Source organism: Oncorhynchus mykiss, chromosome 8 (assembly GCF_013265735.2).
Source record: "Oncorhynchus mykiss isolate Arlee chromosome 8, USDA_OmykA_1.1, whole genome shotgun sequence".
NCBI classification, from domain to species: domain Eukaryota; kingdom Metazoa; phylum Chordata; class Actinopteri; order Salmoniformes; family Salmonidae; genus Oncorhynchus; species Oncorhynchus mykiss.
The window spans coordinates 81,052,429-81,079,000 of record NC_048572.1 but is presented as its reverse complement, the minus strand read 5'-3'; the positions used below and the strand labels follow the sequence as shown (position 1 = coordinate 81,079,000).

At 43.8% G+C, this 26,572-nt stretch overlaps 2 protein-coding genes across 12 annotated transcripts in view; both read right to left on the bottom strand.

The window, feature by feature from the left end:
• The window catches only part of LOC110530753 (rho GTPase-activating protein 12), a 112,493-nt gene extending 110,157 nt beyond the window's left edge, over positions 1-2,336 (bottom strand). For 7 of the 10 annotated variants that reach the window (XM_036986458.1, XM_036986465.1, XM_036986464.1 and 4 more), the window contains exon 1: positions 2,076-2,336. The gene's annotated coding sequence lies outside the window, so the exon portion shown is untranslated. Of the gene's footprint in view, positions 1-1,834; positions 1,975-2,075 lie in introns of all 10 variants that reach the window. The other 3 variants (XM_036986460.1, XM_036986463.1, XM_036986461.1) reach the window with 2 other exon arrangements.
• A 767-nt stretch (positions 2,337-3,103) lies between these two features.
• LOC110530752 (kinesin-1 heavy chain-like) overlaps positions 3,104-26,572 on the bottom strand; it is a 38,797-nt gene continuing 15,328 nt past the window's right edge. The window contains exons 6-25 of one of the 2 annotated variants that reach the window (XM_036986456.1): positions 26,393-26,480; positions 26,085-26,209; positions 22,096-22,200; positions 21,663-21,808; positions 21,288-21,436; positions 18,898-19,085; positions 16,823-16,891; positions 16,461-16,547; positions 16,249-16,368; positions 15,943-16,086; positions 15,576-15,764; positions 11,243-11,360; positions 10,929-10,984; positions 10,536-10,645; positions 10,005-10,106; positions 9,528-9,588; positions 9,074-9,250; positions 8,090-8,306; positions 7,846-7,981; positions 3,104-7,166 (exon numbers count right to left, since the gene is read on the bottom strand). In XM_036986456.1, coding sequence (XP_036842351.1) covers positions 7,160-7,166; positions 7,846-7,981; positions 8,090-8,306; positions 9,074-9,250; positions 9,528-9,588; positions 10,005-10,106; positions 10,536-10,645; positions 10,929-10,984; positions 11,243-11,360; positions 15,576-15,764; positions 15,943-16,086; positions 16,249-16,368; positions 16,461-16,547; positions 16,823-16,891; positions 18,898-19,085; positions 21,288-21,436; positions 21,663-21,808; positions 22,096-22,200; positions 26,085-26,209; positions 26,393-26,480 — 2,394 coding nt within the window. In that variant the 3' untranslated portion in view covers positions 3,104-7,159. The remainder of the gene's footprint in view (positions 7,167-7,845; positions 7,982-8,089; positions 8,307-9,073; positions 9,251-9,527; positions 9,589-10,004; positions 10,107-10,535; positions 10,646-10,928; positions 10,985-11,242; positions 11,361-15,575; positions 15,765-15,942; positions 16,087-16,248; positions 16,369-16,460; positions 16,548-16,822; positions 16,892-18,897; positions 19,086-21,287; positions 21,437-21,662; positions 21,809-22,095; positions 22,201-26,084; positions 26,210-26,392; positions 26,481-26,572) is intronic. The other variant, XM_036986457.1, reaches the window with a different exon arrangement.

The following is a 26,572-nucleotide window of genomic DNA, read 5'->3' as shown; positions in this document are numbered from 1 at the left end:
GCAATTTTCACAAATCCTTCTTTGTGGCACCTGACCACACTACTGAACAGTAGTCCAGGTGCACCAAAACCAGGGCCTGTAGGACCTACCTTGTTGATAGTGTTGTTAAACTAGGGCCTGTAGGACCTGCCTTGTTGACAGTGCTGTTAAGAAGGTAGAAACTAGGGCCTGTAGGACCTGCCTTGTTGACAGTGCTGTTAAGAAGGCAGAGCAGCACTTTATAATGGACAGACTTCTCCCCATCTTAACTACTGTTGTATCAATATGTTTTGACCATGACAGTTTACAATCCAGGGTTACGCCAAGCAGTTTAGTCATCTCAACTTGCTCAATTTCCACATGATTCATTACGAGACATAGTTGAGGTTTAACGTTCAGTGAATGATTTGTCCCAAATACAATGCTTTTAGTTTTGGAAATATTTAGGAAGAACTTATTGGTATGCTTGTAATCGGACTGGGGTGTTTTTCAGGACAAAAATAGAAACAGAATAGCGCTAAGCAATCCTTGAGGAAAACTCTGTTCAGTGTGCTTTCCACCAGACACTGGGAGATGAATTCACCTTTCAGTAGGACTGAACAAGGCCAAATCTACACTGGACCTGCATACCAAGAAGACAATGAATGTTCCTGAGTGGCCGAGTTACAGTTTTGACTTAAATCTGTGGCAAGACTTTTAAAATGGTTGTCTAGCAATGATCAACAACCAAATTGACAGAGCTTGAAGAATTTTGAAAATAATAAATGGACAATTATTGTACAATCCAGGTGTGCAAAGCTCGAGACTTACCCAGAATGACTCACAGCTGTAATCACTGACAAAGGTGATTCTAACATGTATTGACTCAGGGCCAGGGATATGATTACTTATGTAAATTAGATGCTTTGAATTTTCAATAATAAATAAACTTTTTCCACTTTGTCATTATGGGGTATTTTGTGTCGATGGGTGAGAAAAAAAGTCATTTAATCCATTTTGAATTCAGGCTGTAACACAAAATGTGGAATAAGTCAAGGGGTATGAATTCTTAATGAAGGTAATGTAACTCGATTCGATTGTGTATAAAACCAAATAAACTATTTTGTTAACAAGCTGCAGTTGTCTTACTAGTTATGGGTACTTCTTCATGTAGGAACATGCCAAGAAGTTGCCCGGACACCTGATTTTGAACTGCATTTAATTCAACATCGAGCAGAAATTAGCATTTGAATCAGGAAAGTTTCCTCTCACCTCTGCATGCCAGAATGTTTAATTAAAATGATATTTTAATGTACTTTACCAGTTGTCTGTGCTGTTGTTCGGTTGGAATGTGACAATAGATCCACAGAAAAGTAGAATTTTAAAACCTTTCTACGGGGAAGTGGGTTCACATTTCTATCACCTGAAACACGCGCAGAACCATGTAAACCCTGCACCATGCATCTCCCGCATGTACTTTAATATTGTGTGCGTGCTTAATGTAATATACATCTGAAAACACTACCAGTGCTTTGAAAAATTGCCTTAATGATACTTTCCTTTGGGTATACTGTCTCACATGACATACCGCCAAAAAGGACCAACCGCACCGACAACCGGTAATGTATGAAAAATATATAATTGTATTCAACATTATGGCTTGTAGAGGTCGTGTGAGGTAACTCATTTGTGCCCGACGTAGAATTCAATGGAATGCAACGTCGGTTTTTCAGCCAAGAAGCCACTGAGCAGCTTCCTGGAATATGTATGCCTCCTCTCCCCCCTAGGTTAGGTAGCTAGTGTGGTGTTATTAGGAGTAACAACGTACAATATTTCTCTATTTCACATTCTAAGGGCACGAAATAAGGAAGTCTACCTGGTTTGGTGTTTCCTCCTAACGCCAGGTACAAGTAATATCCAACCACCTGAATCTATCGTTCCGTGGATCAGCGAGTCGGAACAGGTTGCTTCTTCTTTCAGAAGGCCAGTGGCTCGTTTTACTCGCTGAAAGCAAAACTCAATGTGTGGGAAGACGCGCTAGTTAGTTAGCAAACTAGAACAGAAAATAAGACATGTTTCATTCTCCTGGGAAAGACAACCAGTCAGACTCGACATACCTTGTCTTCAGGCTGTAATAATCCTTGTTTTGTCAAAGTAAGCAATTGTGGAGAGGGTATAATTCCATAAACTTTTCGTCTTATCTTTTCGCCACGACTTCCCTGTGGACACTACACCGTCATCAGTTACGACACTTCTAGCAAGGTATCCGCACTAACTACACACTTTCTCCGCCTTGTTCCACTTTTCCCTGACGTTCCCGCCTGCGCTCGCTCCCGCTTTTGCCTATCTGCCAGTTTCGTCAGCCTCCTACCGCTCAACACAGTCCGCAACTATTTTTAAGGGAGGAGTGTTGGTAAACCGGCTCCACCTTGTGGCGCAAGGGAAAAGGGCTCCAAACACCTTCGGCGAGCAAAGGTGCATTTTGAAACTGCTTCTATCAAGGTTACATACACCCCATTACAACTGAAATGTATGCTGCCCTACAAATGCAAAACGCAGTAACTACGAATTTGGTCAAATGTCTTTGGTCTGTTGTAATGGCCAGGTATTTTTATCTGATTAATGTGGTATTTAGTTTCCTGACACAAGAACAAGCCAGTTGATCAGAATATATCATGGAGTATCAGAAATTGCTGTCTGTCTAGAGTCTAGATTGAAGTCAGATTTTGCAGGAAAAAGAACATGTAGTTGCTGCGTTTTGCCTTTGTAAGGCAGTATGGAGGCTTCCAAAATGGTTGGTAGGACATGGTATACACATCAAGAAGGGATTTCAATAATCACTAATAATTCTCAGTGGCGGGAGAAATATAACAAATATGGTGTAATGCAACATTGGAAAAAGGTTTTATGCTGATAAAGTTCATTTGTATCACTTTTGAACACTAGTCAATATCAGCCTCAATAGATCTCTTCCAACATCTATGGGGGTGCAGGGTAGAGCATTGCCCTCACAAACTTTCATGTTGCCCACCCAAATGATTATGCTTGAGCCATATTAAAATGTAAAAAATGCAGGATATTAGCTCAGAAACAGCCCAAAAAATATCTGTACAATAAGAGCACAAAATGAGAATGACGCCAGATATGTTTTTCTCATAATGATTTAATCACACATACATGCAGTCAATCCAAAAAGGTGACATCATCATTAACCTTTAACCTCCCCTCCTCCTCCAATCAGAGCGCTGCGATTGTGGCCCAGTTCTCTATGGTTCCGTCCGAAATGGAACCCTATTCCCTATGTACAAAGTAGTGCCCTACATAGGAAATAGGATGCGATTTGGGACAGAACCCTAGGAATGATCCAGTACCTTTGTCCTTATCTGTAAATTAGAAATGGTTGAGTAACTATTACACAGTAATAAAAGTGGCTACGCTTTTCTTTAGAATCAATGCAAACAAATTAATTTGGTTGGTAATTACCATGGACAAATGGCTGTTTACTGTGCTTCTGGTTCTAGACTTTTCTATTTAATATCCATTAAATCCATATCAGTAGAACCCTGGGCAGGTAAGGATAAGGTACGAAGCACTTCGAAGACCACGTTGCAAAGTGTTTACTGTTGTAAAAGTTAGAAAGAGGAAAACGTGATAGACGGAAAGCATTGTCCTGTCATAGGTATAGCCTACCTACCTCTCCCAAACTAGCCTCTCCCAAACTAGCCTCTAATAACAGCAAATAGACCACTATGCCAATCACGTAAACAAAGTTGCATACATTTAAGTTACATTTATCAGACTTCTGAAAATGCTTTACACTTCCCCCTCATAAGTTCCCACAGGTATGAAGTGTTTTAAAAGGGAACCTAATGTCAGGTTTACATTAAAGGTGTATGTGGAGAAGAGTTCTGAAGTGCTATCAATTTGTGTGTATAATCCTCCCAAGACAACAAAAGTTCATTTCATAAAAAACATCACCTTGTCATGGCTAAAGACTATTAAAAAGATTAAACCCTGGTCACGCCTAACAATATATTGTTGATATACAGTATAATCATATTGGACTCACAAGATGTCGCTGGTTTGATTCATGCTGAGCTACAATCACAGCAATGTTTTTGCAAATGTTTCAGAATTTACACCAGGACATAAAATCAAGAGAAAACATTTGACTCTCATATATAAGGGGATTCGGGAAGACATTTAAAAAAAATGCAAGAGAAGAAGTGTCAAATCTATCTGTATAGTCCTTGGCTCCTGACTAGATATTTGATGAATAATCCATATTCTTTAGGATAGGCTGAGTATGAAAGGAATGGGAATAGGGAATTAATCACTAATAGGGAATAGGCTGGTATTTCACACAAAGCCTTAGTTTACCAGCAGACTAAACCAAACTATGTTCCCCACCTGCTCGTTTTCCCTAGGTACAGATCTAGGATCAGCTTCCCTTCCCCGAATCCTAACCTTTACCATCAGTGGGGGAAATATAAAACTGGATACCCTATTCTCTCCTTCCTAACCCAAGGCCCCGCTCATCTGACTGGCTGATCAGTGGCAAAGGTGGGCCAATCAAACACTGCCATCCCAACCAACCAATCCAGATCCAATTTACAGACAGATACAGTACAGCAATCCACAGAAATCTACCGATAAGTAGTAAGTAACTGTTAGCATTAGAGCTGACTCTATGGGTAGTAACTGTTAGCCGTAGAGCTGACTCAATGGGTAGTAACTGTTAGCATTAGAGCTGACTCTATGGGTAGTAACTGTTAGCATTAGAGCTGACTCTATGGGTAGTAACTGTTAGCATTAGAGCTGACTCTATGGGTAGTAACTGTTAGCATTAGAGCTGACTCTATGGGTAGTAACTGTTAGCCGTAGAGCTGACTCTATGGGTAGTAACTGTTAGCATTAGAGCTGACTCTATGGGTAGTAACTGTTAGCATTAGAGCTGACTCTATGGGTAGTAACTGTTAGCATTAGAGCTGACTCAATGGGTAGTAACTGTTAGCCATAGAGCTGACTCTATGGGTAGTAACTGTTAGCCTTAGAGCTGACTCCATGGGTAGTAACTGTTAGCATTAGAGCTGACACTATGGGTAGTAACTGTTAGCCATAGAGCTGACTCTATGGGTAGTAACTGTTAGCCTTAGAGCTGACTCCATGGGTAGTAACTGTTAGCATTAGAGCTGACTCTATGGGTAGTAACTGTTAGAATTAGAGCTGACTCCATGGGTAGTAACTGTTAGCCATAGAGCTGACTCTATGGGTAGTAACTGTTAGCATTAGAGCTGACTCTATGGGTAGTAACTGTTAGCATTAGAGCTGACTCTATGGGTAGTAACTGTTAGCATTAGAGCTGGCTATGGGTAGTAACTGTTAGCATTTGAGCTGACTCTATGGGTAGTAACTGTTAGCATTAGAGCTGACTCTATGGGTAGTAACTGTTAGCCATAGAGCTGACTCTATGGGTAGTAACTGTTAGCCTTAGAGCTGACTCCATGGGTAGTAACTGTTAGCCTTAGAGCTGACTCTATGGGTAGTAACTGTTAGAATTAGAGCTGACTCTATGGGTAGTAACTGTTAGCCATAGAGCTGACTCTATGGGTAGTAACTGTTAGAATTAGAGTTGACTCTATGGGTAGTAACTGTTAGAATTAGAGCTGACTCTATGGGTAGTAACTGTTAGCCTTAGAGCTGACTCCATGGGTAGTAACTGTTAGAATTAGAGTTGACTCTATGGGTAGTAACTGTTAGCCATAGAGCTGACTCTATGGGTAGTAACTGTTAGCCATAGAGCTGACTCTATGGGTAGTAACTGGTAGCATTAGAGATACAGATCATTTAAAAATATATATTTTTGGAAAAGTCTCATTCTCAATATAAGGCTCTGGGAAAAGTATTGTTTCAAACAAAATAGATAGATGGATAAAATATAGCAGTATCCAATAGCATAGTTGATTAACTTTGTTTAATCCACTTCACATGACAGGGAGGGCACCACATGGGAGCCCCTTGATAACAATAAGATACTAGAAACAGAAAATGAAAAACAGCAACCAGCCAATATCCTTGGTTTGTTTAGAGAGGAGGTCAGGGCAAAGGTGATGAATGGATCAGAAGACCTAGCTAGGACAGGACAAGCATGTGTGTGCCATCTATCTCAGTGGACCAGTAGTCTATGCATGTGCTCCTATGTGCAGATAGATAAATAACAACCCGGCATTTAAAACCGATAAAAACAGCACATTAAAATTGACTAAATAGGCTGTGATAAGGTATTGGTAGTGTCCCAAATATAACCATATTCCTTATATAGTGCACTACTTTTGACCAGAGCCCTATTGGTCCTGTTGAAAAGAAGTGCACTATATAAGGGAAAGGGTGTCGTTTGGGAAGCAGACATGACAGCGCGCTCCTGATCGGACTCCTCTTTCCTTCATACGTTTAATGTAGCCACCTCACCCGCATGTCGCTTTATTTTCCTTACTCTAAAAAACAATGGCCGCCACAGGTTTTCTGTCATGAAATAGATCCACACTGTAGTCCCACCTCTTGGCATTTCAAATACAAACACCTCGTAAGGAAGCAGTGCCATGTCACACCTGTACGACAGGACAGTAGTGCTCGATGGCCATCTATTCGGTTCAGACCTTTTAACAAGCTTGTAAAATCTATTCAGAGAAAGAAGTGTTGTACAACCAGGAGGACAATAAGGAAATGTGTTGTACAAGAGATTAGTGAAATAACATCTGTGTTATCAATCATCTTTTTCTTTCTTTCCCCCCCCCCCAGTCGCTTTTCATGTTTTCCTCTCACCTCTTCTGAAATCCTGGTTACAGTACATTCAACTTGGCACAGTGCAGACTAAACCTTAAGACACAGATGACAACAAACTGTGCAACGAAACAAAGCTACACATTCAAGTCACATGTCGTTCATAACACCAAGACTCTGTGGTTGGTGGATGTCGTGTTGTTTTGTATATTCAATTCATTTCTGTAGTTCATGTTTGTTTCAGAGAGAAGAAACATGAGGGTAGGTGGATCTGTACAGGCAATGAATATTTATATATTTATATTAAAACTCCTCCCTCACTCTAATATATACCCTGCAAGGAGCCAATGGCTGTAATGGGATGACAGGTTGTCAGGGTGATATCCTTCTGCTTCTTCTGTGATCACGCCCCATCCTGTCCTCAGCTGCTTCAGAGGCGAGAGGAGGAGAGGAACATGTCGTGGGGAGAAGAGAAAGAGAGGGGAGGTGGAGGAGAGATAGAGGGGGGAGGTGAGAAGATAAGGTGGGAAGAGGGAAGATGGGGAGGAGAGGGAAGGTAGGAGAGGGAGAGAGGGCTATTAGTGGACTTTACCAAGAGATTATTAACACAAATTCGTACTGGCATCTTCCTAGAGTGATGTACATGTGGTAATGTGATCAGCACGGGTTAGCAAAAAACAAGCATGACTCATATCACTACAGGATCCTTGCTGTGTCCTCCTGAAAAGTCCAGGCCTTTCAACCACACAGCAGTTGTCTTCAAAGCTTTACTATTAGGAAATCCTTTCAAAAGCCTTCTAAACTCCCAAGCTCTGTGCAGCAGGTTAGCTGTCACTCACACAAGCCTCGCCCATTAAAAGGGTAGTTCACCCAAATTGCTAACTGACATATGTTTCCTCACCCGGTAAGGTGACCTCTGACCTGACCTCAGCAGTCTGTGGATAAGGTAAGACAGCAAACCCATGCTTTGCTTTTGTTATGTGTTATGGCTATCATGCCGGCAGTGACCTGTCTCTACTCTAGACCCTGACCTCTGACCTGACCTCAGCTGTTCCTCATATTCTACAGTATATTATCCTCATTGAGGCAGTGGTCTCAGTCACTCACTTCTGGTCTGGCTTGACGCCTCCTCCTCCCCTGATGGCCACGGTCTGGCTGTTCTGATAGAAACCCCCTGCGATGCGGGTCACGTTGGGGTGGGTGGGGGATGCCACTGGGGGCTGGCCAGGACGAATGGGTTTGGCTGTAGAGGGGGTGGAGGGAGGAACGGCATCCATTCATATACTGAATAACAATTTGTTTTAAAAGACGCACTGCATTATGGGAGGTGTGTGTGTGTGTCTCTCCTCACCGATCTGAGCGGAGTGGCCCCTCCTGGCCATGTTCTTGGCCCTGACGGCCTCTTTGATGCGGTCCACCTCCTGCTGATAGCGTTTGCGGTCGCGTGCGGCGTTCTCTTTGGCCTCCTTCAGCGCCGACTCCAGGGCTTTGACCCGCTCAGCCGTAGCACGCAGACGCTTCTCCAGTTTAGGAAGCTCACAGCGCAGGTCTGCATTATCACGCACCAGCTGATAAAAGGAAGGGGGGAGATCACAACAAGTTAGTGATCTCCAAAAGCACTAGAAGCGTAGCCTGACTGCCAGTATGTTAGTGCTAGCAACTCCAGGCTATGGGGGGGTGGGGTGCTGATCTGGGACCAGGCTATGGGGGGGTGGGGTGTTGATCTGGGACCAGGTTACAAGAAGCGGTATGATTTCAGTGTATTTGGGTCTGTTTGTTGGGTTCATAGGCGAGTTGATTACATACCTGTTGTACAGTACGGAGTACATACCTGTTGTACAGTTCAGAGTACATACCTGTTTGTACAGTACAGAGTACATACCTGTTGTACAGTACAGTACAGAGTACATACCTGTTTGTACAGTACAGAGTACATACCTGTTTGTACAGTACAGTACAGAGTACATACCTGTTGTACAGTACAGTACAGAGTACATACCTGTTTGTACAGTACAGAGTACATACCTGTTTGTACAGTACAGTACAGAGTACATACCTGTTTGTACAGTACAGTACAGAGTACATACCTGTTTGTACAGTACAGAGTACATACCTGTTTGTACAGTACAGAGTACATACCTGTTTGTACAGTACAGTACAGAGTACATACCTGTTTGTACAGTACAGAGTACATACCTGTTTGTACAGTACAGAGTACATACCTGTTTGTACAGTACAGTACAGAGTGCATACCTGCTGTACAGTACAGTACAGAGTACATACCTGTTTGTACAGTACAGAGTACATACCTGTTTGTACAGTACAGAGTACATACCTGTTTGTGAACCTTGGTAAGTTGCTCCAGGTTGTTCTCCAGAAAGGAGATCTTCTGTTTCTGAGCTGCGCTGCCTCCTGTGTCATCAGAGTCCATCTCAGCACTCTTCTTCACTCGGGTAGCCAGGTCCTGGACAAACAGCTTCCTCAGGTTGTGCAGGGTCTGGAGCTCCTTGGCCTGGGAACGGGGACAAAGAGAGAGAAGAGGTTTAAAGCTATTTCTATGGGAGCGATCCGTTGTTGGATATATAAAAGGAAGCGATTGTCCATTAAAAAACACACAAACAGTCTTATCTTTTTACGTATGGTCTGAAAATAGTTGATTTGAGTTGTGCTGTGGATGGACAAAAACGGACAATGTACAGTAGGTCATTTAGGATTTCATCCGCGTTCATGTGCCTGAGTGTGGCTGCAGTGGAAGGAGAAAGCAGGTGCAGTTATACACATCTACTCACCACAGTCTCCTCCAGTCCCTTCAGGTCCTGTCTGGCCTGCTCTCTCCTGTCCTGCATCACCCTGCACAACACAGCACACAGAGCCATTAGTCACAGCTTGACTATAGTGATATTGGACAGGTCATAGTGCTAAACAAAGCTAACCAGAAGTGACACTTCTATAGTAAGCATGTTAGGTGGGCCCTAGTGAACAACATCATTGTATATGGGGCGGCAGGTAGCCTAGTGGTTAGAGCGTTGGGTCAGTAACCGAAAGGTTGCGAGATCGAATCCCCGAGCTGACAAGGTAAAAATCTGTCGTTCTGCCCCTGAACAAGGCAGTTAACCCACCGTTCCCCGGTAAGCTGTCATTGAAAAAAAGAATTTGTTCTTAACTGACTTGCCTAGTTAAATAAAGGTTAAATAATACAGAATCAAATGTTCATACGCCACAGTACTTTAACGATCACATGCTGTCTGTAGGTGTAGGTAACGTACGTGAGCTCGTGCAGCTTCCGGCTCTTCTCCTGGTCAGTGGACTTGAGTTTGTCGTGTTCCACCCTGAGGCGCTCCTGTTCCAGCATGATCTTCTGGTTCAGACTGGGGGAGAACAACAACGCGGTGAGCCCAGCGTAGGACAACACCGTTATCTCCTTATGGCACCCTATTCCCTTTATAGTGTGTGTGTGTGTCTGTGTCTGTGTATGTGTGTCTGTGTGTGTCTGCGTGTCTGTGTGTGTGTGTGTCTGTGTCTGCGTGTCTGTGTGTGTCTACGTGTCTGTGTGTGTGTGTGTGTGTGTGTGTGTGTGTGTGTGTGTGTGTGTGTGTGTGTCTGTGTGTGTGTGTCTGTGTCTGTGTGTGTGTCTGTGTGTGTGTGTCTGTGTCTGCGTGTCTGTGTGTGTCTACGTGTCTGTGTGTGTGTGTGTCTACGTGTCTGTGTGTGTGCGTGTGTCTGTGTGTGTGTCTGCGTGTCTGCGTGTGTGCGTGTGTCTGCGTGTCTGCGTGTGTGTGTGTGTGTGTGTCTCTTACTCCTGCAGTTCAGTCATGAGGTGTTCCTTCCTGTCCAGTTCATCTCTCAGGCTGCTGATCTGTTTCTGATGGGCCTCACGGTGACCAGCGATCTGCTGCTCCACAGCCTCCTGGGGATGCCACACACAGGTCAATAGGTCAACAATCATCTGGATAACTGAAACAACAACAGCTCCTGACGCCACGAAAGGCGGAAAGGAAAGTCAGACTGCTCCAAACTAATTTAAATACAACCAATGATACTTAGTCATCCCGCGTCTCCCCTATATATATATATATATATATATATATATATATATATATATATATATATATATATATATATATATATATATATAAACCATAACATATGATCATAGTAGGCAGTTCTATAGTATGAACAGGGTGACATACCTTGACCTCATTAGCAGATTGGATCTCGTTCTCCTTCTCCATGGCTGTGACTTTCTCTGCAAAAACATTTGACCTTTGTCACTAGATGGCACTATTTGTTGTGAATCCGTTTTAGAGACGTTTATAAGGAATGTATTCTATTATGTGCTGGGTGTGTCTGTTACAGAGGCTGGGTGTGTCTGTTACAGAGGCTGGGTGTGTCTGTTACAGCAGCTGGGTGTGTCTGTTACAGCAGCTGGAGGGGATGGGGTGTTACAGCGGCTGGGGGTGTGTTACAGCGGCTCGGGTGTGTTACAGGAGATGGGGTTTGTTACCCTGGGCACTGATCTTGACCAGTTCCTCGTTCAGAGAGTCAACGTTCTCCTCCAGCTGTCTCTTCTTCTGCTCCACGTTCTGAAGGTACTCTGTCAGAGACTTGATCTTAGCCTCGTGCTGCAGGGGGAGATGGAGATTACTACAACATTACTACATTTCATTATTATGTTACTACATTACTATATTACCACATATTAGAACTATATTAATATATTATTACTACATTATATTACTACATTACTATATTATTACATTACTATATATTATTACTATATTAATATATTATTACCACATTACTATATTATATTAAATCTGTTGGATTCTTTTGGAGGTCTAACTGTCAATTTGTGTAACTAGCACAATATTGTTGGATTTCAAGAGGCAGTGGGTGAGAAGTAACAGAATAATGATGACGAGTAGCCACTGTTGTACCTGTGGTGCCTGAGAGTTGTTACACGACGCAACCTGCAACATAATTGCTTCTTGATTGCTCTGTGAACTATAAGCAACTCATCTTTTCAACTTGGTGCAAGAGGATGCTTTTGTCACATGATCCATTCGAAGGTTTGGACACAGATATAACAAGGAGCCAGATAAACTCAGCAAAAAAAGAAACGTCCCCTTTTTCAGGACCCTGTCTTTCAAAGATAATTAGTAAAAATCAAAATAATTGTAAAGGGTTTAAACACTGTTTCCCATGCATGTTCAATGAACCATAAACAATTAATGAACGTGCACCTGTGGAATGGTAGTTAACTTCTTTGGGGTAGGGGGCAGTATTTTCATGTCCGATGAAAAGCGTGCCCAGAGTAAACTGCCTGCTACTCAGGCCCAGATGCTAGGATACGCATATTATTAGTATATATGGATAGAAAACACTCTGAAGTTTCTAAAACTGTTTGAATGATATCTGTGAGTATAACAGAACTCATATGGCAGGCAAAAACCTGAGAAAAAATCCAACCAGGAAGTGGGAAATCTGAGGTTTGTGAGAGTTAGCTGCGTTCCCTTTCATTTCTAAAGACAAAGGAATTCTCCAGTTGAAACATTATTGAAGATTTATGATAAAAACATCCTAAAGATTGATTATATACATCGTTTGACATGTTTCTACGAACTGTAATAACTTTTTTGACTTTGTCTGGACCTAGTGCCTGCGCATTTGGATTACTGTACTAAACGCGAGAAGAAAAATTTGGTATTTCGACATAAATGATGAACTTTATCGAACAAAACTAACATTTATTGTGGAACTGGGATTCCTGGGAGTGCATTCTGATGAAGATCAAAAGGTAAGTGAATATTTATAATGCTATTTCTGACTTTTGTTGACTCCACAACATGGCGGGTACCTGTATGGCTTGTTTTGGTCTCTGAGCGCAGTACTCAGATTATTCCATGGTGTGCTTTCGCTGTAAAGCTTTTTTGAAATCTGACACAGCGGTTGCATTAAGGACAAGTATATATTTAATTCCATGCATAACAGTTGTATTTTCATCAACATTTATGATGAGTATTTCTGTAAATTGACGTGGCCCTCTGCACTTTCACTGGATGTTTTGGAGGCAAAACATTACAACGCGCCAATGTAAACTGAGATTTTTGGATATAAATATGAACTTTATTGAACAAAACATACATGTATTGTGTAACATGAAGTCCTATGAGTGTCATCTGATGAAGATCATCAAAGGTTAGTGATTAATTTTATCTCTATTTCTGCTTTTTGTGACTCCTCTCTTTGCCTGGAAAAATGGCTGTGTTTTTTGTGAATAGGTACTGACCTAACATAATCGCATGGTGCGTGGATGTGCCTTAGGCATGCTGCAAGGAGGGATGAGGACTGCAGATGTGGCCAGGGCAATAAATTGCAATGTCCGTACTGTGAGACGCCTAAGACAGCGCTACAGGGAGACAGGACGGACACAGGATCGGTATGTCCGAACATCACACCTGCGGACAGGTACAGAATGGCAACAACAACTGCCCGAGTTACACCAGGAACGCACAATCCCTCCATCAGTGCTCAGAATGTCCGCAATAGGCTGAGAGAGGCTGGACTGAGGGCTTGTAGGCCTGTTGTAAGGCAGGTCCTCACCAGACATCAATGGCAACATCGTCACCTGTGGGCACAAACCCACGGTCGCTGGACCAGACAGGACTGGCAAAAAGTGCTCTTCACTGACGAGTCGTGGTTTTGTCTCTCTCACCAGGGGTGATGGTCGGATTTGTGTTTATCGTTGAAGGAATGAGCATTACACCGAGGCCTGTACTCTGGAGCGGGATCGATTTGGAGGTAGAGGGTCCGTCATGGTCTGGGGCGGTGTGTCAGAGCATCATCGGACTGAGCTTGTTGTATTGCAGGCAATCTCAACACTGTGCGTTACAGGGAAGACATCCTCCTCCCTCATGTGGTACCCTTCCTGCAGGCTAATCCTGACATGACCCTCCAGCATGACAATGCCACCAGCCATACTGCTCGTTCTGTGTGTGATTTCCTGCAAGACAGGAATATCAGTGTTCTGCCATGGCCAGCGAAGAGCCCGGATCGCAATCCCATTGAGCACGTCTGGGACCTGTTGGTTTGGAGGGTGAGGGCTAGGGCTAGGGCCATTCCCCCCAGAAATGTCTGGGAACTTGCAGGTGCCTTGGTGGAAGAGTGGGGTAACATCTCACAGCAAGAACTAGCAAATCTGGTGCAGTCCATGAGGGGGAGATGCACTGCAGAACTTAATGCAGCTGGTGGCCACACCAGATACTGACTGTTACTTTTGAGTCGAACCCCCCTTTGGTCAGGGACACATTATTCAATTTATGTTAGTCACATGTCTGTGGAACTTGTTCAGTTCATGTCTCAGTTGTTGAATTTTGTTATGTTCATACAAATATTTACACATGTTAAGTTTGCTGAAAATAAACGCAGTTGACAGTGAGGACGTTTCTTTTTATGCTGAGTTTATTTTACCGCATGTATAATCTGAAACATCTGGCTGGAATTTCCCCTACCCACTAAATATGGTGATGAGAAGAAGCCCCAAGGCCAGCAGTGGGAGAGAGATAAAACCGAGCCCACATTCTGCTGATTTTTTCATTGAAGAAAATCCCGATCTCAATGCAGTTTTCTGTTCCCAAAACTACAATCATCATCATTCAGTTATGAACAGGGTGCACTAAGTTTTGTAGACGTGGCCCTTCGCCAAAGTCTCCGTTTTTTATTTGTTTTAATAGGAGTGCAAGGGCGAATTGAGTTGTTGCACTGTCACACTTCACAGAGGTGTTCGAAAATATGCAAATACATGTTAGAACTCGCTAGCTGGCTCTGCCCTCCTCCTTGTTGCCCATTGTGCTTAATTTGCTTCCATTGAAAACAACACAGATGAACTATCTTGGGTTAGTTATAAATATCTTTGGGTCAGAACTCAGTGCCCAGTTGCCATGTCAACAGTACAACTGCCAGTGCTGTGGGAACCGTGAAGAGAGATTTGCTAAACGGGAGCTGTATATATAAATATTGTCATCAAAGCTAGTAAAGGTTTATGTATATGGTTTGGCAGCCAATAAATGTCATTTCTGAAGTGAACTCAGGCCTCTCTTTAAACAGTGTCAACTGAAATTGTTCAACATGAACTGCGCCACTAGCTAGCTAGCTTAGTTTGTTGCTAGCTTGGTTGCTAGCTAGCTAGCTTAATTTGTTGCTAACTTGGTTGCTAGCTAGCTAGCTTAATTTGTTGCTAGCTTGGTTGCTAGCTAGCTAGCTTAATTTGTTGCTAGCTTGGTTGCTAGCTAGCTAGCTTAGTTTGTTGCTAGCTTGGTTGCTAGCTAGCTAGCTTAATTTGTTTCTAGCTTGGTTGCTAGCTAGCTAGCTTAATTTGTTGCTAGCTTGGTTGCTAGCTAGCTAGCTTAGTTTGCTGCTAGCTTGGTTAGATGGTTGCTAGCTAGCTAGCTTGATAAAACAGTGCTGTCAATTTAATTTGGGCTCGCTAGCAAAAATGTACAGCCAGAATGTTGTCTAAATCGATCCTTATACAATAACTAAATGGTTGGATAAACAATTACATTTGTGAAAATCACAATTTAATGCAGTAGATGACATTGGGTGGGTTTAGAGTTCCCAAACCATGTGAAATGATATGACAAAACAAAAGCAGCTTCAATTTGATTGGCTGTTGCATGTCATTTTAGTTGCGTTTGAGTTGCTTCATGTATCAGCAAAGTTGCTTGAAATTCTGTCACTTACAACGGTAACAAAAAATGGTGTGAAAGTTGCGTGGTATAACTCCAGCCTAAGAATGTGTTGGACATTAACTACTGTATGATAAGTAGCAGGCTAACCTGTTGTATCCTCAGCTGACAGGCGGCCAGCTCCTGGTCGTTCTCGTCCATCTTCTGGTTGCTCTCTGACTGGGTGCTCTCCAGCTGTCTACAGCGTTTCACCATGGTCTTCACCTCCGACTTCATCTTACTGATGTACAGACGAGCCACCGTGAACTCCTCGTCTATCAGACCACTGCCCTCGTGTTGCTGTGGGAGGGGGAGGGAGGGAGAAAAGAGAGAGAGACAGATGTAGAAAGAAAGAAGAGCAAGGTTATAATTTTATTTGGGTTTAGGGGAAACATATATTACATATTTCCTTTAGATGCTTATAAAATAATACCCATCTTTTGGAATGTCATGTGGTGACGTGTCATTTCCTGTTTACCTTGATGTCGTTGCTGCCCACGGCGATGCCAATCTCTGCCAGGTCTTTGAGTAGTGATGACATCATCTCACTGGTCCTCTTCTTCTGGTGGTTGGTCATCTCCTTCACTTTCTGCAGCTCAGAGTCAATGGACGTCAGGACGTTCTGGAAACAGACAGAGAAAAACATTTTCATATTTTAATATAATATGGACAAAAATAGAGGTATGACTGACTTATACAGATAACAAAAAACAACATGCAGGTCTTAAAACGTATTACAATATGAATAGACAGCTTTCTTCATGAGGAGTGGACATTGTCTCACTGATTTCTGGTTGAGCTCTTCGCTGAGCATCTCAAAGTCCGTGGTCTTCTGCTCCACCTCCTGACTCTTCTGGTCGTAGTTAACAGCCAGCTCCTCCAGGGCCTGCAGCACCTCCTTCACCTACACCACAACAACATTAATAGTAACTTTAATAATAATAATAAATGTAAAAAAATAACTATAGTAATAATAACAATATTATTATCCTTCACCTCATCCTTGGAAGCCTCGTTCTCAGCCTGCAGGCGATTCAGCTCTGACTGCAGGTTGTCATGGTCGCGTCGCGATGACACCAGCAGCTACACACACACACACACACACACACACACACACACACACACACACACACACACACACACACACACACACACACACACACACACACACACACACACACACACACACACACACACACACACACACACACACACACACACAAATGAAAAGTGAGACCATGACACAGATAGAAAGGTCATTTAGCTAACATACAGTTTGATTACTTTGATTGAGGTTCAACAGTCTTTAACCAGAATTACAGTAACAACAAGATGACAACAGCCCAATCAGCACTCACCTCCTCCTGGTCCAACATCTGCTGCTTGAGCTTCTCAGCCAGCTGGCTCTGCTGGTTTATCTCATCATCCTGGACACACAGAGAGAGAGGACAGCAGAGAGAGAGAGGATAGCAGAGAGAGAGAGGACAGCAGAGAGAGAGAGAGGACAGCAGAGAGAGAGAGGATAGCAGAGAGAGAGAGGACAGCAGAGAGAGAGAGAGGACAGCAGAGAGAGAGAGAGGACAGCAGAGAGAGAGAGGATAGCAGAGAGAGAGAGGACAGCAGAGAGAGAGAGAGGACAGCAGAGAGAGAGAGAGGACAGGAGGGAGAGAGAGAGGACAGCAGAGAGAGAGAGGACAGCAGGGAGAGAGAGGACAGCAGAGAGAGAGAGGACAGCAGAGAGAGAGAGAGAGGACAGCAGAGAGAGAGAGAGAGGACAGCAGAGAGAGAGAGGACAGCAGGGAGAGAGAGGACAGCAGAGAGAGAGAGGACAGCAGAGAGAGAGAGAGAGGACAGCAGAGAGAGAGAGAGAGGACAGCAGGGAAAGAGAGGACAGCAGGGAGAGAGAGGACAGCAAAGAGAGAGAGGACAGCAGGGAGAGAGAGAGGACAGGTTTAGCATCATCATCATTCAAACACACAGACAAACACACGCTCCAACATGGGACGTCTCCCATGGACAGTAAACTACACTAAATGACCAAAAGTATGTGGACACCTGCTCGTTGAACATCTCATTCCAAAATCTTGGGCATTAATATGAAGTTGGTTCCCCCTTTTCTGCTATAACAGCCTCCACTCTTCTAGGAAGACTTTCCACTAGATGTTGGAACATTGCTCTGGGACTTGCGCAGTTGGCGTTCCAATTAATCCCAAAGGTGTTCGATGGGGTTGAGATCAGGGCTCTGTGCAGGCCAGTCAAGTTCTTCCACACCGAACTGGACAGTCAATTTCTGTATGTACCTCGCTTTGTGCACGGAGGCATTGTCATGCTGAAACAGGAAAGGGCCTTCCCCAAACTGTTGCCACAAAGTTGGAGGTCCTCAAGCCTCCGTTGGACTGCCAGATGGTGAAGCGTGATTCATCACTCCAGAGAACATGTTTCTACTGCTCCAGAGTCCAATGGCAGTGAGCTTTACACCCCTCCAGCCGAAGCTTGGCATTGCGCATGGTTACCTTAGGCTTGTGTGCGGCTGCTCGGCCCCAACAAACAGTTCTTGTGCCATCGTTGCTTCTAGAGGCAGTTTGGAACTCGGTAGTGAGTGTTGTAACTGAGGATAGACGATTTTTACGAGCTTCAGCACTCGGCGGTCCCGTTCTGTGAGCTTGTGTGGACTACCACTTACAGTTGACCGAATGTTTGTCTGTGGAGATTGCATGGCTGTGTGCTCGATTTTATACACCTGTCAGCAACGGGTGTGGCTGAAATGGATGAATCCACCAATTTGAAGGGGAGTACAAATAGTGTATTTTGATGGATTGTTGTTCAACAACACACCTGCATCATGTCCAGTTGGCTCGTCCTAATATTTGTATATTTTGTTAATTCCATTATTTTACTTTTAGGTTTGTGTGTATTGTTGTGAATTGTTAGATATTACTGCACTGTAGGAGCTACGAACACAAGCATTTCACTACACCCGCAATAACATCTGCTAAACATGTGTATGAGACCCGTGTGAGTGTCTTACTCAGCTCTTTCCCTTCAACTCATTAGTTGAGTCCTAAATGGCACCCTGTTCCCTATTGGGTCCTGTTTAAAAGTAGTACACAATATAGGGAATAGGGTGCAATTTATGACGTAGACATTGGCTGTTGCTACCTCCTGCTGGATGCTCTGTGGCCGGCCTCTCTCACCTGATCGTCCAGGTGCTTGCAGAGCTTGGCCAGCTCCCCCTCACACTTGTCCTTCTCAACACGCACAAACACCTACGCACACACACACACACACACACACACACACACACACACACACACACACACACACACACACACACACACACACACACACACACACACACACACACACACACACACACACACACACACACACACACACACACACACACGCGCGCTCTGTGGCCGGCCTCTCTCACCTTATCATCCAGCTGCTTGTAAAGCTTGGCCAGCTCCCCCTCACACTTGTCCTTCTCTGCGTCGGTCAGACGGAGCTGGGGCATGTTGGGGGTAGAGGCAGGCTTGTCGTTGGGCACATTGTCCAGGGCCAGCACCTCAGCCTGGGCCTTCTCCTTGTCAAACTGCTCGTCCACAGGCACACTCTCACCTGCAGGGGGCAGCGTGACGGTCACACAGAGAGGTCAGACACACCCTGCAGGCCTAACCGACACACAGCTGTACATTTCAATGAAACGTGGTGAAGCCCCAAAATTGCCCTCGCTAGAAGCCTGTGTTTCAGACATAAGGAAGTGGATGGCTGCAAACTTTCTACTTTTAAACTCGGACAAAACAGAGATGCTTGTTCTAGGTCCCAAGAAACAAAGAGATCTTCTGTTGAATCTGACAATTAATCTTAATGGTTGTACAGTCATCTCAAATAAAACTGTGAAGGACCTCGGCGTTACTCTGGACCCTGATCTCTCTTTTGAAGAACATATCAAGACTGTTTCAAGGACAGCTTTTTTCCATCTACGTAACATTGCAAAAATCAGAAACTTTCTGTCCAAAAATGATGCAGAAAAATATATCCATGCTTTTATTACTTCTAGTTTAGACTACTGCAATGCTCTACTTTCCGGCTACCCGGATAAAGCACTAAATAAACTTCAGTTAGTGCTAAATATGGCTGCTAGAATCCTGACTAGAACCAAAAAATGTGATCATATTACTCCAGTGCTAGCCTCCCTACACTGGCTTCCTGTCAAAGCAAGGGCTGATTTCAAGGTTTTACTGCTAACCTACAAAGCATTACATGGGCTTGCTCCTACCTATCTCTCTGATTTGGTCCTGCCGTACATACCTACACGTACGCTGCGGTCACAAGACGCAGGCCTCCTAATTGTCCCTAGAATTTCTAAACAAGCAGCTGGAGGCAGGGCTTTCTCCTATAGAGCTCAATTTTTATGGAATGGTCTACCTACCCATGTGAGAGACGCAAACTCGGTCTCAACCTTTAAGTCTTTACTGAAGACTCATCTCTTCAGTGGGTAATATGATTGAGTGTAGTCTGGTCCAGGAGTGTGAAGGTGAACGGAAAGGCTCTGGAGCAACGAACCGCCCTTGCTGTCTCTGCCTGGCCGGTTCCCCTCTTTCCACTGGGATTCTCTCTGCCTCTAACCCTATTACAGGGGCTGAGTCACTGGCTTACTAGGGCTCTTTCATGCCGTCCCTAGGAGGGGTGCGTCACTTGAGTGGGTTGAGTCACTGATGTGATCTTCCTGTCTGGGTTGGCGCCCCCCCTTGGGTTGTGCCGTGGCAGAGATTTTTGTGGGCTATACTCGGCCTTGTCTCAGGATGGTAAGTTGGTGGTTGAAGATATCCCTCTAGTGGTGTGGGGGCTGTGCTTTGGCAGAGTGGGTGGGGTTATATCCTTCCTGTTTGGCCCTGTCCGGGGGTATCAGCGGATGGAGCCACAGTGTCTCCTGACCTCTCCTGTCTCAGCCTCCAGTATTTATGCTGCAGTAGTTTATGTGTCGGGGGGCTAGGGTCAGTTTGTTATATCTGGAGTACTTCTCCTGTCTTATCCGGTGTCCTGTGTGAATTTAAGTATGCTCTCTCTAATTCTCTCTTTCTTTCTTTCTTTCTCTCTCTTGGGAGGACCTGAGCCCTAGGACCATGCGTCAGGACTACCTGGCATGATGACTCCTTGCTGTCCCCAGTCCACCTGGCCGTGCTGCTGCTCCAGTTTCAACTGTTCTGCCTGTGATCATTATTATTTGACTATGCTGGTCATTTATGAACATTTGAACATCTTGGCCATGTTCTGTTATAATCTCCACCCGGCACAGCCAGAAGAGGACTGGCCACCCCACATAGCCTGGTTCCTCTCTAGGTTTCTTCCTAAGTTTTGGCCTTTCAAGGGAGTTTTTCCTAGCCACCGTGCTTCTACACCTGCATTGCTTGCTGTTTGGGGTTTTAGGCTGGGTTTCTGTACAGCACTTTGAGATATCAGCTGATGTACGAAGGGCTATATAAATACATTTGATTTGATTTGATTTATCTTCTCATCGCCATAATGCTCTCATCTGAGCTGAGTGTCTGGCTTCAATCACCTCCCCCCCAACAAATTAATTCATCACATAATTACTCAAATGTCCCTCTCTCAAGAAAATGACACAAACACAAATCAGGGAGGTAGTAGTATCTGTACTTCTTCAATAAGAAACACTTATTTTCATATTCTATTGCAAACCATTTGAAATGTTTTGCTCCGTTGTGCCTTAATGAACACGACCTTGCTGTACTCCTACGTCTGTACAGTAAAGATGAGGACCTAGCCAGCTGATCACTTTGGGCCTCTCCTCCTCACCGTTCCTCCAGCGGTTGAGCTCATTCTCCAGCCAGGTGATGGTGTTCCTCAGGGCCTTGCCCTTCTCCTTCTCCCTCTCGTACTTCTTCTTCCACTGTTCTGCCGTCAGCTCCACGTTCACACACACGGTGTTCTTAATGGTCTTCGCTCTGGAAACACCACAAACAGGACTAAACCGTCACACCCTATTTTAAATCAACAGCCCTGAATAGCTCACTAAACAGTGATTGTAGTGACTCATTGTGAATTGTTGATGGGTTTTTTTTTGAAAACGTGACTGTTGCCATGCATACTTGTGGGATTGTATTAACAGCGGACTACTACAAATATATTTTGGAGTGAACGATGCCTTTAGGAGCTAGTGAGTGAGCTCACCTCTGTCCAAACATGAGGGTGGACTTGGTCTCTGACTCGTTGTAGGCAGAGGGAGAGGCACAGATAACAATGGTGGTTCTACAGTTCCCCCCCAGAGAGTCCTGAAGGATTCTGGTCATTTTACTGTCTCTGTACGGGATATAACCCTGAAACAAAACAACATTCACTAAGAGAAACAACAATCCAATTCCCAATCAAGTTGTTACATTCTGAGCAAAGAAGAAACTAAACAAACCAATCTATGATTGAAACAAAAGGAGTGGAATTATACAACTGTGAATCAGCTAGAACCAAAACCTGGCCTTTAGGAACATATATTTAAATCTCTAAAATAATGACGGATACTGTTGATGTGAGGCTTTCGTGGGTCAACTCATCTTTACACCAACCAAACCAACAGCCACAGTATCTGTGACGGTAGAGGGATACTCACAGAGCCTTCTGCCAGGGCTGAGATGACGTTGCCCAGAGAAGATAGAGACTTATTGATGTTCTTGGCCTCGTCCAGCACGGCTCCCTCCGCCCCAGTCTTACTGACCTGGGAAGACAGAGACAGACAGGGGCCGTCTGGTAACCTAACAATGTTCATCAGTCTTGATAAACAGATTAGACAACTGGGAAAAGAGACATTGTGGGATATGTACATTTACTCAGAGATAAATCTAGAGGGGGGGGGGGGTTAAAAGAGAGTGCAGCAGAAGAGAATGAGAGAGAGAGAGAGAGGGTGAAAGAGAGATAGAGAGCAGAAGAGAGAGAGAGAAGAGAAGAGGGAGAGAAGAGGGAGAGAGCAGCAGAGAAGGAGAGCGACAAAGAGAGAAAGCAGGAGAGAGAGCAGCAGAGAAAGAGAAGAGGAAGAGAGCAGCAGAGAGAGAGAGCGACAGAGAGAGAGAAAGCAGAAGAGAGAGACAGAAAGCAGGAGAGAGAGAAAGAGAGTCTGTGGCGACCTAAATGCCAGAACCGAACAAGAACCTGACACCCTCAGCACACAGGGGGACAAACACCTGCCTGTAGGTGACAGTATTCCCTCCCCCATATGCTCCCCTAGACACAATTACGACAAAATAACCAACAAAAATGGGTCACAACTACTGCAGCTCTGTCGCACGCTGGGTATTTACATTGTCAATGGTAGGCTTCGAGAGGACTCCTATGGTAGGAACACCTATAGCTCATCTCTTGGCAGTAGTTCTGACGACTACGTTATCACTGACCTCAACCCAGAGTCTCTCAGAGTTCACAGTCAGCGCACTGACACCCCTATCAGACCACAGCAAAATCACACTCTACTTGAACAGAGCTATGCTCAATCATGAGGCATCAAAGCCAAAGCAACTGAATAATATTAACAAATGCTATTGATGGAAGGAAATAGTGTGGAAATCTACCAAAAAACAATTTTCTTAGGTCTGCTTGAAATGTTTAGATTTGATAGGGAAGCTGAGAGGTCAAATATACTGTGTAGGGTTTCTACTGCCAAGTTCACACCTTCACTATCTTCACTATTACAGTGAAACATTTTGTCCAGGAAATTGTCCAGAAGGGATTGAATTTGTTGTTGGCAAACCTGCCGCCCCAATACAGAAATACACTACGGAAAAAGAAGGAACAGCATGGCAGAAATCAACTCAATGTAATTGAAGAATCCATAGACTCTAACCACTTCTGGGAAAATTGGAAAACACTAAACAAACAACAACATGAAGAGTTATCTATCCAAAATGGAGATGTATGGGTAAACCACTTCTCCAATCTTTTTGGCTCTGTAACAAAGAACATAACATATACATGATCAAATACAAATCTTAGAATCAACTATTAAAGATGTCCAGAACCCACTGGATTCTCCAATTACACTGAATGAACGACAGGACAAAATACAAACCCTCCAACCCAAAAAGGCCTGTGGCATTGATGGTATCCTAAATTAAATGATAAAATATACAGACAACAAATTCTAACTCTTTAACATCATCCTCAGCTCTGGCATCTTCCCCAAAATGTGCAACCAAAGACTGATCACTTTAATCCACAAAAGTGGAGACAAATTTGACCCCAATAACTACTGGGGGATATGCGTCAACACCAACATTGGGAAAATCCTCTGCATTATCATTAGCAGCAGACTTGTACATTTCCCCAGCAAAAACAATGTACTGAGCAAATGTGAAATTGGCTTTTTACTAAATGACCATACGACAGACCACGTATTCACCCTGCACACCCTAATTGACAAACAAACAGATCAAAACAAAGGCAAAGTTTTATCATGCTTTGTTGATTTCAAAAAAGCTTTTGACTCAATTTGGCAAGAGGGCCTGCTATACAAACTGATGGAAATTGGTATTGGAGGAAAAACATACAAAATTATAAAATACATGTACACAAACAACAAGTCTGCGGCACCTGGCCTCACCCTACTAAAATGATCTGGTGCTTCTGTCCCCAACCAAGGAGGGCCTACAGCAGCACCTAGATCTTCTGCACAGATTCTGTCAGACCTGGGCCCTGACAGTAAGTCTCAGTAAGACAAACATAACGATGTTCCAAAAAAGGTCCAGTCGCCAGGACCACAAATACAAATTCCATCTAGACACCGTTGCCCTAGAGCACACAAACAACTATACATACCTTGTCCTAAACATAAGCGCCACAGGTAACTTCCACAAAGCCTTGAACGATCTGAGAGACAAGTCAAGAACTATCTATCAAAAGGAACATAAACCAAGAATTCACAAAATGGGACAAACACTAAATTGAGACACTGCATGCAGAATTCTGTACAATGTAAAACACCAAATAATGCATGCAAAGCACAATTAGCCCGATACCTACTAATTATCAAAATCCAGAAAAGAGCCGTTAAATTCTACAACCACCTAAAAGGAAGCGATTCCCAAACAAAGCCATCGCCTCCAGAGAAATGAACCTGGAGAAGAGTCCCCTAAGCAAGCTGTTCCTGGGGCTCTGATCACAAACACAAGCAGACCCCACAGAGCCCCAGGACAGCAACACAATTAGACCCAACCAAATCATGAGAAAACAAAAGGATAATTACTTGACACACATTGGAAAGAATTTACAAAAAAACTGAGCAAACTAGAATGCTATTTGTCCCTAAACAGAGAGTACACAGTGGCCGTAGGCAGACCTGGCTCTCAAGAGAAGACAGGCTATGTGCTCACTGCCCACAAAATGAGGTGGAAACTGAGCTGCACTTCCTAACCTCCTGCCAAATGTATGACCATATTAGAGACACATATTTCCCTCAGATTACACAGACCCATAAACAATTTGAAAACAAACCCGATTTTGATAAACTCCCATATCTACCATATCTGTTGCCACATGAAAAGTGAAGAACAAACACCATTATAAATACAACCTATGTGTATGTTTATTTATTATCCCCTTTGTACTTTAACTACTGCACATCGCATTTGGTGTGGCAGGTAGCCTAGTGGTTAGAGCATTGGGCCAGTAACCGAAAGGTTGCAAGTTCAAATCCCCGAGCTGACAAGGTAAAAATCTGTCGTTCTTCCCCCCTTAACCCACCGTTCCCCGGTAGGCCGTCATTGTAGATAAGAATTTGTTCTTAACTGACTTGCCTGGTTAAATAAAGGTTCAATAAATAAATTACAACACTGCATATAAACATAATATGACATTTGAAATGTGTTAATTATTTTGGAACTATTCACTTTTGTTTATTTCACATGCTTTGGCAATGTTAACATATGTTTCCCATGCCAATAAAGCCCCTAAAATTGAAATTGAATTGAGACAGAGAGCAGTAGAGAGAGAGAGAGAGCAGGAGAGAGAGAGAGAGCAGGAGAGAGAGAGACCAGCAAAGAGAGAGAGAGAGAGAGCAGCAGAGAGAGAGAGAGAGCTGCAGAGAGACCAGCAAAGAGAGAGAGAGAGCAGGAGAGAGAGACCAGCAAAGAGAGAGAGAGAGAGAGCAGCAGAGAGAGAGAGAGAGCTGCAGAGAGACCAGCAAAGAGAGAGAGAGAGCAGGAGAGAGAGACCAGCAAAGAGAGCGAGAGAAAGAGCAGGATAGAGAGAGAACGAGAGAGCATAAGAGAGAGAGCAGGAGAGAAAGAGAGTAACAGAGAGAGGGAGTGAGAAGGAGGGTAAAAAAGAGAGAGCAGCAGAGAGAGAGAATTTGTGTCAGGGAGCTCTGTTTCCCTCAGACAGCAGGCAGTTAGTAGAGTCATGAGGGGCCAGATTAGGATGTTTTGACTCATACATGTTGTGTTGTTGTTGTAACTTTTCTATAAAAAAAGAACGCCTGCACACTGCTCTCAAAAATGACATGTCGTAATCGGTTGTCTGCCTTCATCAGAACAGGACCAGTGTGCAGGTTTCTCTTTTCACTGTTTTATTCCTGAACCTGCAATAAGCTAACCTCAGATAGTCTTTTCCTACCTTTTCACTTCCAGCCAGGTCGACGAGGTAGAGCTTTCCGCTCAGTTTCTGCTCTGTAGCAGTGTTCTCCTGCTTCACGTTGATCTGGAAGATACTGTGACTTCTGGAGCTGTGCTCATTCATGTCTGAGACAAGACAACAGATCTGGGATCAGCACTGATCAGGCAGGTAGAATAATAGCACACAAATAGAGACTGGTTGTGTCTGAAAAAGCACCCTATTCCCTTCATCGATCAGAGCCCTCAAAAGTAGTGCACTATAAAGGGAATAGGGTGCCATTTGGGATGGACCTTAGGGTGGACTCTTACTTGTAACTGCTACATGTCTGTTAGATTTGCCTTCATCAATGGTGTCCATGACTTCCTCTGGGCTGCAGACAAATCTCTCAGTGCATCCCTGGGGAGAAAGAAAACCTATGATGTGACGACACTGGACCATCTTATCAACTCTTAATGTAATAACACAAATAAATGGCTTTTTGCAGTCAC